Raw genomic sequence first — 12,286 nt, 5'->3', positions numbered from 1 at the left:
GGAAGTAGAGTCAAGTCCCATCAGGAATGGAGCCAGGGACTGCAGTGTGGTCAAGACCAAAGGGAGCTAATCATTCCATCTCCTGGGCCTCATCTCACTGCTGACAGCTGGAGGGCAGAGTCAACTCTCAAGTTCACACACCTCCCTCAGCTGAACACTAAAGGGGACAGACCCGCCTTGATTCCAGATTCATAGCAGAGAGATTCTCTTTGGCCAAAGTTTGGTCAAAAGGGCAAATTCAGGGGGCGCCTGGGTGGCTCAGTCAGTTAAGTGTCTGACTTCAGCTCAGGTCATGATCTCACGGTTTGTGGGTTCGAGCCCCACGTCAGGCTCTGTGCTGATGGCTCAGAGCCTACTACTTCGGACTCTGTCTCTTTCTCTCTCTGCCCTCCTGGCGCTCTCTCTCTCTCTCTCAAAAATAAATAAACATTAAGAACACTTTTTTAAAAAAAAGGGCAAACTCAGATATTAAGTTCCACAGCGCTTTGCCTGTGAATGGGTGAAGGAAGAGGGCCAGTCTTCATCGGAGGGGTTGCTGTGGACTTGACAGATCTCCCAAGACACAAGGGGCAGACCAATCCATTGTTGTTGTTAGGAAATAGTAATAAGGACACCTGGGTGGCTCAGTCGGTTAACCGTCCAACTTCAGCTCGGGTCACGATCTTACAGTTCATGAGTTTGAGCCCCACGTGGGGCCCCGTGCTGACAGCTCAGAGCCTGGAGTCTGCGTTGGATTCTGTGGCTCCCTCTCTCTCTGCCCCTCCCCCCACCTCAAAAATAAATAAACATTAAAAAAAATTTTTTTTAAAGAAAGAAAATAGTAGTAGCTGGTGATAATTGACTAAGCACAGAGCCCTGCCCTTCTAATAGGATGCCCTTTAAGCCACACATTGGGGACTATAATTTCTTAGCCAGCATCAAATAGAACAGCAGCTCCTTTGACACTATACCCAGAATTTTCTACTAACCAGAATTGTTAGCTTTTCCTAATGTGATAATTGATGCTCATGAGGGCAACCTGGTAATTCTGTGGCACCTCCAGTACTGCCATCACATTGAGAAGACTCAGTGGTATTTCTGGTAACATTAAATACGCCCTACTATAATCGAGCTGGTATTTTGAAAAACAGGAATCGCTTTTATCTAGATTACGTCATTAACCGACAGCCCCATTCCAAGCCATACTGAAGAGACTACTTAGAATGTCAGGGCCTGAAGGGTCCTTAGAGATTATCCTCTGAAGCTGACAGATAACCTGGTCCAGAGGCTGCCCCTGCACCCTCCTATTCCCCTGCCGGGAAGCAAGCACAGCACTGTTTTTCGCTGAGCTTAGGCTTGACCTCAGAACCCTTCTGTTGCCCTTCAGGTAACAGTCCTCAACTGCTTGGCCTTGGCCCTAAAAATGAAACTTATTTGCCATCCCACTATTCAGATGAAAAGATTGAGCCCAGAAAATTCATGTGATTTTCCTCAAGGTCACACGGTCGATTAGTGGCAGTGGAAATCAGAATTCCCCTCTGGCTCCTCTGGGCTTTCCATGACGGACTAAGCCCCTTGGGCAAGTGCTTTCACCAGTTAGGAAAGAGAAGTCCTTATAACCATGGGACGAGACGAAGGAAGCCGGTTAGAATTCTGAATGACTGTGCTCCACCTGGATGAGACTGTAGGGATCGTCTGGAACAGTCTCGTGGACCTGGGCAGTATCTGTCTTTAAGATTAGGGTGAACATATCGAATCACAAGGAGTCTATCCTTTCTGTAAAACACAGTAACCCTGCAACAACCATAAGGCTTATATATTCAAAATGGTACAGTCAGGTTCTCATGGAAAGTAGGGAGTCCATTTCTTCAACAAATAAATTGTGAAAGAAAAGGGTAAGAGAGCCAATAGATTAAGAGCCTTCAGAGAGAAATTCCTCTCTGAAGGAATTTCCGTTACATAGCCATCAGGGAAATGCAAATTCAAATCACAAGCAGATGCCACACTAGACATCTACCGGGATGGCTAAAAAGAAAAGAGCCAAGTGTGGACGAGGGAAGAACTCATACTCCTGTTTTGTTAGTGAGACCACAGATTTGGTAACACCATTTTGGAAAACACTCTGGCAGTGTGTATCCAACAGAAACGCACTTGTGTGTTTACCAAAACACACAAGGCATGTACTAGAATGTTCACAGCAGCACTTTGTATTACCTCAACCTGGAAACTGCCCACATGTCCCTTGTGGTTGAATGCATAAAGTGTGCTTCGTTCACACGAAGGAACACCATGCCCCGAAGAGAATGAACATGAAAGTGCTGGCAAACATAGTTTGAGAGAAAGGAGCCAGGCACAAAAGATTCTCCCACAAGCTTGACACCGTATGTTAGTCGAACCTCTTTTTCAATGTTTTAGACCAGCTCTTAATGACTTGAAATGTGATACCTTTTACACTTGCATCCATCCTGATTTCCTCGCTCACAACTCTCAGAAAAATGCCTGCCACATGCTTTCGGGCGCACATTCCTGGGTCTCATCCTCTATTCATTGAGAAGGTGGAGTATAGGGATGCAGATCCCCTTTCTCTGCCCTTCGCGGGCCAGCCCACCTGGGCTACAGAAGGAGACAACAGTACCAACCTCACATACCTGAAAATGGCTGGTTGTCAAGGGACGGTCTGTAAACATGGGGATCAACATGGGGTTGCTGGGCATTGGCAGAAGCCCCACACCGCCACAGGCATCTTGCTTTGCCTTCTGAGGGCCGATTCATGGCATCTACATGGCCTGTGTTCAGACCAAGCCGGTGGTTACTGCCTTCACATCTTGGGCAGCGTCCTCAGACCAGCTTTCCTATTAACAGCCCGTGTGCCTAGTCTGGTGGGTCTGGCTTCTCGGCCAAGAGCTCGTATATTGACAGTAGTGGGAGATTAGATATCTCTGCAGCCGGTCCATCGCCAGACCAAAAACAAAGTGCCTAATTGGACCTCTGAGATGACGTGGAAAAAGCCAGAGCCTGCCGTTCTCGGGCAGGGGCTTGTTTTGCATTCCTTACGTACAGGGTTTGCCTTGGAGCACACGGTTACGTGCATCTTTTTGAGGGCACCTGGAGTGCCCCCTCTCACAGACCTAGGTAGGACGTTCTGGGTATCTTGACAAACTAAGGTTTTTATCCTCTAAACTGAGTGCCTTCTCTCGGTGACACCATACCCTGTATCACCCGTCTCACCTAATGGCACCCCCCAGGCAACCGAAACCTAGAAACCCACAGCTCAACCTCTGTTCCTCTTCCGCCCCGTACCCAGCCAGCCTCCAAACTGCTGACTGTCCTGAAAAGCACCGCCCCCGGCCCGTTTCCCCCTCCAACCCCACATCCCCATTACCAGCCAGTCGCACCAGTCACTCTGAGGCCGTCCTGTTAGCAGCTCTCAGTGTCTCCTCTTCTCATCCATCCTCTGACGTCTGTCCGTGTGTTTTCTCCAACTGGATCTGATGAGGTTCCTTGCTCAAAACTGTTCAGCAGCTTCCCTCTGCCTCCAGACTGCAGATGAAACACCCCAGCCTCTCCTCTGCCTCACACTGCATTCGGCCACTTAGATTTTTCTGGAATATACCAGCTTTTTAAAACCTTGGTACCTTGACGTGTGTGCTGCCTGAAGTATTCTTCTTCATCTGTGGCCAAACGACAAAGCTTTCATCCTGTCCTATTCAACTTCCATAATCTCATCAGCGCGTGTTCTGCAAAGCCTGCTTTGCTGAGTGCTGGCCCTGTGCCTTGCACCTGTCTGTCTACATTTCTCACACTGGAGTGAAGTGATCCGTTCCCATGTCTATCTCCCCTGCTTGACCGGGAGCCGAAGGAGGCAAGGGGGTCCACTCTCTTCCCTAGCTACTGCACAGGGCTTGACCCCTCGGCGGCTCCCAACATTTATTCTAGAAGTGAATGAAACTCCACTGGTCGTGAGACTATCGTGTTCAACTCGGATATTCATGGGAGTATTATGAACCATGAATATTTTGAGATCCCTGTGAAAACAACCCAGTTGGAACTGCGCCATTAAGCTTAGTGAGCGTGGTATCTTCACGCCCTCTTCTAGGATTATGGAGTAAGAGTAACTCACCGCCTTGATTGGCTTCTGAATCCTTTATACATTAAGGCATAGCTGGATTCAAAAACCAGGTCTTGACTTTCCTATACGATAGCCTCCGTTTATACATTTCACACTTAATGTACCTTTCTATCTTCCTCACAATGGCCCTAAAAGGCAGCTACTATCCCGTTTTAAGAGTAAGAAACCAGAGCTCAGAATGTTAAATAACCTCTCTGAGGACACTCAGCTGGTGAGGGTTAGGTTTGGAATTTGAGTACAAGCCTGTCCCACTCCAAAGCCCCTGCTTTCCCCCCCGACCCCAGTGATGTTCACACTTTTATGCCCATGTAACCTCAAGAGGAATTTAGACAAACTATATGTCCCATCACACATTTTAAGTAGACATGTGAAAATTTTCATTTGAATTTATATACTTGGCTAAGCATATAATCTGACATGTTTTAAATATTGACATTTTATTTTATTTTATTTTATTTTAAATGTTGATTTTTTTTTTAAATTTTTTTTCAACGTTTATTTATTTTTTGGGGGGACAGAGAGAGACAAAGCATGAACAGGGGAGGGGCAGAGAGAGAGGGAGACACAGAATCGGAAACAGGCTCCAGGCTCTGAGCCATCAGCCCAGAGCCTGATGCGGGGCTCGAACTCACGGACCGTGAGATCGTGACCTGGCTGAAGTCGGACGCTTAACCGACTGCGCCACCCAGGCGCCCCTAAATGTTGATTTTTGAGAGAGAGAGTGAGCAGGGGAGGGGCAGAGAGAGTGGGAAAGAGAGAGAGAGAGAGAGAGAGAGAGAGAGAGAGAATCCCAAGCAGGCTCTGCGCTGTCAGCAAGGAGCCCAACGTGGGGCTCAAACTCACAAATTGTGAGATTGTGACCTGAGCCGAAATCAAGAGTCAGATGCTTAACTGACTGGGGCACCTGGCTGGCCCGGTTGGAGGAACACGCAACTCCTGATCTTGGGGTCATGAGTTTGAGCCCCAGGTTGGGTACAGAGATTACTAGAAAAATAAATAAACTTTAAAAAAATTAATTAATTAAAACTTCACATCACTCATTTCAGTGTATCCAGTGAAATTCAAACAACATAATGATTCCATCATCTGTTTAAAATACGTAAATAAGCTCTTTCAATAGGCATGTTTCATTGTCCCTTTTCTTTTCTCCTTGGACTTGTATTTCCACTCTGCCTCCTCATGGAGTCTTTTCCTAATACAATATATTTTGTCATGAATTACTTTATTACTCCTACCGCAACACATTTAGTATTGAAGTGGGTTTTTTTTTTTAAGTTTATTTATTTTGAGAGAGAGAGAGAGAGAGTGAGCACGTTCAGGGAAGGGGTAGAGAGGGAGAGAGAGAATCCCCAGCAGGCCCCTTGCCGTCATCACAAAGCCCTTGATGGGGCTCAAGCCCACCAACCGTGAGATCATGACCTGAGCCGAAATCAAGAGTCGGATGCTTAACTGACTGAGCCACCCAGGCATCCCTAGTACTGAAGTTAAAATTAATATTTTAAACATTTCCTGTGACTACAAATAAGGCATTTAAATGTTTCAGAATTTCTCCCAAATAATTTTTTTCTTTAACTAGAAATGCTTATCTTAACAAGATAAAGAATTCCTGTGTTTGCAGCTAGCTGGCTGTCACGTATTGCCAGAATGAGACAAGATTAAACATCAGTTCTAGTGTTAACTTTTCATTTTTGTACCTCTAAGGACTGAGAACTTTTGTTTACATAAATAAGTAGGTGGAAATGAAAGTTGTGTTTAAAGTCATGCCATGCAGTCCTTCATACTGTTTCTGAATTACGTGTTAAAAATCATACAGTGATCTTTCATTTAAAAATATGTTTCGGGGCGCCTGGGTGGCGCAGTCGGTTAAGCGTCCGACTTCAGCCAGGTCACGATCTCGAGGTGCGTGAGTTCGAGCCCCGCATCAGGCTCTGGGCTGATGGCTCAGAGCCTGGAGCCTGTTTCCGATTCTGTGTCTCCCTCTCTCTCTGCCCCTCCCCCGTTCATGCTCTGTCTCTCTCTGTCCCAAAAATAAATAAACGTTGAAAAAAAAAATTAAAAAAAATAAAAATATGTTTAATGGTCATCAGCTTTCAGTTCCATAAGGTCCTCTGTCCTTTCTTTAAAATCAAACAACTGGAAATTGAACGCCTGGGTGGCTCAGTCAGTTGAGCGACTGATTCTTGATTTTGGCTCAGGTCATGATCTCACAGTCTTGAGATCAAGCCCCGTGTTGGGCACTGGGCTGGGTGTAGAGCCTGCTTAAGATTCTCCCTCTCTCTCTCTCTCTCTCTCTCAATCAATAAATAACTGGAAATTCATGTGACTTGCAAAAGGATTTGTGTCCATTCACTAGTTCAACCCCTATTTTGTTTTTTTTTTTTTTTTTTTTTTTTTTCCATTTACTAATTTTATTTTATTTTTTTTTTTTTTTATGAAGTTTATTGACAAATTGGTTTCCATACAACACCCAGTGCTCATCCCAAAAGGTGCCCTCCTCAATACCCATCACCCACCCGCCCCTCCCTCCCACCCCCATCAACCCTCAGTTTGTTCTCAGTTTTTAACAGTCTCTTATGCTTTGGCTCTCTCCCACTCTAACGTCTTTTTTTTTTTTTCTCCCTTCCCCTCCCCCATGGGTTCCTGTTGAGTTTCTCAGGATCCACATAAGAGTGAAACCATATGGTATCTGTCTTTCTCTGTATGGCTTATTTCACTTAGCATCACACTCTCCAGTTCCATCCACGTTGCTACAAAAGGCCATATTTCATTTTTTCTCATTGCCACGTAGTATTCCATTGTGTATATAAACCACAATTTCTTTATCCATTCATCAGTTGATGGACATTTAGGCTCTTTCCATAATTTGGCTATTGTTGAGAGTGCTGCTATGAACATTGGGGTACAAGTGCCCCTATGCATCAGTACTCCTGTATCCCTTGGGTAGATTCCTAGCAGTGCTATTGCTGGGTCATAGGGTAGGTCTATTTTTAATTTTCTGAGGAACCTCCACACTGTTTTCCAGAGCGGCTGCACCAATTTGCATTCCCACCAACAGTGCAAGAGGGTTCCCGTTTCTCCACATCCTCTCCAGCATCTATAGTCTCCTGATTTGTTCATTTTGGCCACTCTGACTGGCGTGAGGTGGTACCTGAGTGTGGTTTTGATTTGTATTTCCCTGATAAGGAGCGACGCTGAACATCTTTTCATGTGCCTGTTGGCCATCTGGATGTCTTCTTTAGAGAAGTGTCTATTCATGTTTTCTGCCCATTTCTTCACTGGGTTATTTGTTTTTCGGGTGTGGAGTTTGGTGAGCTCTTTATAGATTTTAGATACTAGCCCTTTGTCCGATATGTCATTTGCAAATATCTTTTCCCATTCCGTTGGTTGTCTTTTAGTTTTGTTGGTTGTTTCCTTTGCTGTGCAGAAGCTTTTTATCTTCATAAGGTCCCAGTAATTCACTTTTGCTTTTAATTCCCTTGCCTTTGGGGATGTGTCGAGTAAGAGATTGCTACGGCTGAGGTCAGAGAGGTCTTTTCCTGCTTTCTCCTCTAAGGTTCTGATGGTTTCCTGTCTCACATTTAGGTCCTTTATCCATTTTGAGTTTATTTTTGTAAATGGTGTGAGAAAGTGGTCTAGTTTCAACCTTCTGCATGTTGCTGTCCAGTTCTCCCAGCACCATTTGTTAAAGAGGCTGTCTTTTTTCCATTGGATGTTCTTTCCTGCTTTGTCAAAGATGAGTTGGCCATATGTTTGTGGGTCTAGTTCTGGGTCAACCCCTATTTTGAGTTGCCCCTCTGTTCGGTCCCCTGAAGCATGCAAGAAAAGCCACAGTAAGAGACGATGTCTCGATCTCAGGCACATAGTCAGGCAAATCAGACATAGGAAAAAGGACGTATGGAAATGGGGTAACCGGAAATGGATTTCCTTAAAACTATTCTGGCGCATTCCTGGAGAAGGCTTTGTGTGCACACCCTGGTTTGAAGACTGCCCCTTGACACCTGTATTTTCTCCAGTCTGACCTCTCCCTCCTCCTGTTCCACAGGTCATTGCAGCCGAGGGAGAAATGAACGCATCCAGGGCTCTGAAAGAAGCCTCCATGGTCATCACTGAGTCTCCCGCGGCCCTTCAGCTGCGGTACCTCCAGACACTGACCACCATTGCTGCTGAGAAAAACTCCACGATCGTCTTCCCCCTGCCCATAGACATGCTGCAAGGCATCGTGGGGGCAAAGAAGTGAGCCACAGAGGCCAACGCAGAGACGCGCCCTTCCCTTCCAGGGTAGAGTGGGGACCAAATCAGCCTTTAACCTGTAAGGAGCGAGTAGGGCGGGACCTTGACTATTCCTTCCTTTCCTATTCCGTACGTTGACTGCGAGGTGCTTAGAATGTGTAGTGATCCTAGCCACAGATACAGATGAGGATTGTTAGCTTGTAAATACTGAGAAAGAGACGGGATGTGGGGAGGGGGTTGGCAATTGGTGATCTGTAAGATCATTTCGATCATTTCTTAACTCTTTTAAAATATTTAAAGTTCATACGTTTAGATCATTAGGTAATAGGCTAAATCCCCCTTCTTTTGACTTTCCCTGGGTCATTCTGCAGCCAGACCAAAGGCAAGGAAACAGGACACCCTGGCTGGACAAATGCTTTGCAGAAAGCAGTGACCTTAGGCTACAACCAGCTCCTCTGGGCCATATGTGCCTTACCTCCGGGGAATCTTAAGGAAACGTTCCTACCATCCGTTTACTTTCTAAGCCCAGACCACGTTTCAAAATAATCCTCACTTGAGAGTTGGCATTTTCGTGCCTATACCTGTCAACACTGGAGGAAATGGTCAAGGTCGGTGAAAAAGATGATCTTAACCCTTGAAAGACTTCTAAATCTACTATCACAAAGATCCTTTAAGAATAATAAGAATAGTTCTCTCTTTCTTTTAAACTTCTTTTAGCCTCTTTATGACTCAGTGATTCCTCTGTGGTCTTTCAAACCAGCTAAATACTTGTCACAAAAGTGCTTTTTCCTCACTTTTGCCTATTTTCATATATCAGGTTCTAAATAGTTCTGATTTTTAAATAAAATGTTCTCTAAGTTCTATACACAATTCTTTGTATACCCATTTGAATGGCTTAAGGACTGACTAATACTTTTTTCTAAAAAATAGGTAAAGCAATTCTCTCTTATTGTCTGCATGCTATTAACTTTCGGACACTGTGAAATACCTTGGTTACCAGGCCCATTCATTAAATATTATGAGGAATTCACAATATATTGGGCACATAATAACCAATGAGCTTGGGAACACACTGTCAGACTTAAGATATATAGATGGAGGGTTTTTTTTTTTTAATTTGCCGAGTCCTCCTTTTCTATCACATGTGGTCAGTGCCCAGAGAGGAAGTGGGCAGCCCCTCCTACCCAGTTCCTTGTTCCACAATGGTAGGAAGCCTTTTGCAAATGCGTGTGAATTTTGCAAATGCCCGTTGAGTCTGAGCAACCTGGCATTCTTCCTGTTGGTCCGACAACCTGGCTGGTGACACTTAAACCACTTCCTCCTCGTGGCTCTGAGTTCACCTAGAGAGGTCTTGGGAATGGCAGCTTCCTTACCCAGAGCCACCCTTCATATTGGTCCTTAGCTGCATCCCTCTGTCTGTCCCAGACTATGAATGTCCCCTCCCCGATCTCCCATTTCCAAGCTTATTTTAGAAAACCTTGAACCGTGCATCCATGTTCTCAGCTGAGTTTATTACATGTATATGGAGCATTTTGACTTGGAACTCAAGTTACGTTTCTATTTATAATTTTTTAACTAATGATTTTCTCTCGTGCGGTGACTCACCCTCGACCAGTGAGGACCAGGAAACAGCCCCATATCCTGGCTGAAAACCTCTTCTCAGGCTTAGAGTAACAGTGCTTTCTGCTCCTTTGAGTGTCCCTATTTCCAGATACCAGTCTTCGCCTCTCTGCCTTGTGGATTCATAGCCCAATAGGTTGGGATTAAATTGCTTGAGAGGGAGGAAGCATAAAAGGGGTCTAGGATGAGCGCTGGTGCAAGAGTGTTCTCCACGTGGCCTCCCTTTCCAATGCTGTACATAATAAAGTGTGCACTTTTACTCATTTTCTTTGGGTGAGAGTCTGTTTCTGCCTGGATTTAGTGTCTGTGGGTTTCATTTTTCAGAAATGGCACATGTGATCCTCCGGTCCCGGGCTGGATGCATTGGCTTCTCGGTGTGCTTTATGTGGGCCAAAAAATGCGGAGAGGTTAAAGTTGCCCAACTGCCGTCTTTCTTGCCTAGGCCCCTTCTGGAGCACCTGCCCATATATTTTCCCTGGGGAGTTCGAGATCCATGGACACCCTGAATCCTTTGCTAGTTTAATCACCCTTTGCCCGAATCCAAGCAGGACAGGAACTCACTTCTGTCACCCCGTGGTCTGTTACAGCTCCAATGCCTTGCAGGCTGCCTGGCCCAAGGCACACAACAGGTACCTATTGACCAGCCCAAAGTCAGACACAGGATCCAAGCCCAGGCCGGCCTTTTCGTCGCCTGTCATGGCGCCTCACGATGACTTCTATATGGTAGACGACAAAATCCAAGGTCATGTTTTGGGGGGAGAAAGTTGTTAGGAGAAACTACGTGGTTGAACTTCGAGAGAAAAATATGAAGTCCGAGCAACTCTTGCCCCGGGCAACTTCCTTTTTCGGAGCACTGTAGAGTTATGAGGCCACAGCCACCAATAAACTGAAATTGGCTAATAAACCACCTTGCGTGCCAGTAGAAGAAATGAAGAATTCAGGGGTAGGTCCCCTGCAATTTGACCTCCCACAGGTTTGCAGGAGGGGAGCTGGCTTGTCCAGACAGGACTCCGTCTGCCTTGAGGGAAGGCCCTTGGAAGCTCTAGGCTGTAAATGCTGCTTTTGTCCCAGGACTTTGCATCTGTCAAAGTGATTGCTTTGACTGCAAGTAACCCTTTGGGGTAAGTGAGGTGGGAGTTACAGGATCCCGTCCAAATCTCTCAGCGTGGCAGTTGAGGTGGGCCCGGCCTACCTCTCACAATGTGAGGCCTAGCACTCCCCACCTGCTCCCCCACGATCCCCTCTGTACTTGCTGCACACTCTGAGATGACTCCCTGCCCCTCTGGCCCCCATGTCTCACCTGGAAAATTCCTTCTCCTCTCCCCTCATCACCTCTGCAATGAATCACAATCTCTAGACATAGGGCCCCTGGGGCATAAAAAGCTCCCTGGGCAATCCGAGTGATCAGCAGCTTTGGAAATAGCAGTGTAAACACACATGCACACCCTTCCCAGCATCTACACCTTCACACTGACTTCTGTTCTACAGTCCTATGCATGGCAGTCTCTGTTACGGTTGGAGATCGGGTTGGGGGAGGTGGTGCAGAACAAAAGCAGGGGCAACATGAGAAAAGACCAGAAGACCAGAGGGGAGGAAAGGGGGTCTGTCCCGCAGCAGTTCCTTGCTCCGGTTGGAACATCCACGGAGAAAAGGTTTAGGAGAAGTTTGCGGGAAAGGCTAAGAGGGACTTTGTGACGCCCTGAATATGAACAGAGATTCAGGGTCCTGGGGGCACAAAGCGGGGCACAGAGGAAGTCCCTCTCCCACAACTTTGGGAGCATTCAGGGGCACCTCTCATGACGGTAACTGCAGGAGCAGATTTCTGCAAAGAGTTCGGGGCAGCAGAATGACTCAACGGAATACAGGGGAAGCCAGGGAGGTGTAGGCAGATTAGTTACAGGGTATGGCAGCTGTGAGGACGCGCCTTGCCCAGACTTCTACTGCAGGGGACTATAAATGACTAAGGGCCCCAGCTGCTGGCTTTGAGTGCTGGTCCCCACAGGTGCACCAAAGCCACACCTCCTGACGACTGAATGCAGTGGGGAGACAAGACACGCTGTACCTGCTCCTGGGAGGCACACAGCGCCTTCACTGGCTGATTGGACTGTGGCTCAAAAACTCTTTGAATCAAAGAGCTGTTTGTGCCCCAGTGTTCACAGCAGCCTGGTTCATAATAGCCAAAAGGTGGAAACGACCTGAGTCCCCGCCGCTGGATGAATGGTTAAGCAAAATGTGTACATGCACAATGGAGTATTATTCGGCCACAAAAAGGAAATTTTGATATTTGCTATAACATGTATGAATCTTGAGAAAACATTATGCTAAGTG

The 12,286-nt window shown here is 46.3% G+C and overlaps 1 protein-coding gene across 1 annotated transcript in view; it reads left to right on the top strand.

Annotated features, from left to right (window-relative positions):
* Window positions 1-10,222, top strand: part of STOM (stomatin) — a 33,775-nt gene extending 23,553 nt beyond the window's left edge. The window contains exon 7 of the mRNA XM_047068914.1: window positions 8,151-10,222. Within this exon, the coding sequence (XP_046924870.1) occupies window positions 8,151-8,345 (195 nt within the window). The 3' untranslated portion in view covers window positions 8,346-10,222. The remainder of the gene's footprint in view (window positions 1-8,150) is intronic.
* Window positions 10,223-12,286: the final 2,064 nt, after the last annotated feature.

Source organism: Lynx rufus, unplaced genomic scaffold, assembly GCF_022079265.1.
Source record: "Lynx rufus isolate CCGP_SWC_20201006 ecotype Redwood Valley unplaced genomic scaffold, mLynRuf1.p SCAF_10, whole genome shotgun sequence".
Taxonomy (NCBI): Eukaryota; Metazoa; Chordata; class Mammalia; order Carnivora; family Felidae; genus Lynx; species Lynx rufus.
The sequence above is the reverse complement of the archived record's forward strand: the minus strand, read 5'-3'. Positions and strand labels throughout refer to the sequence as shown.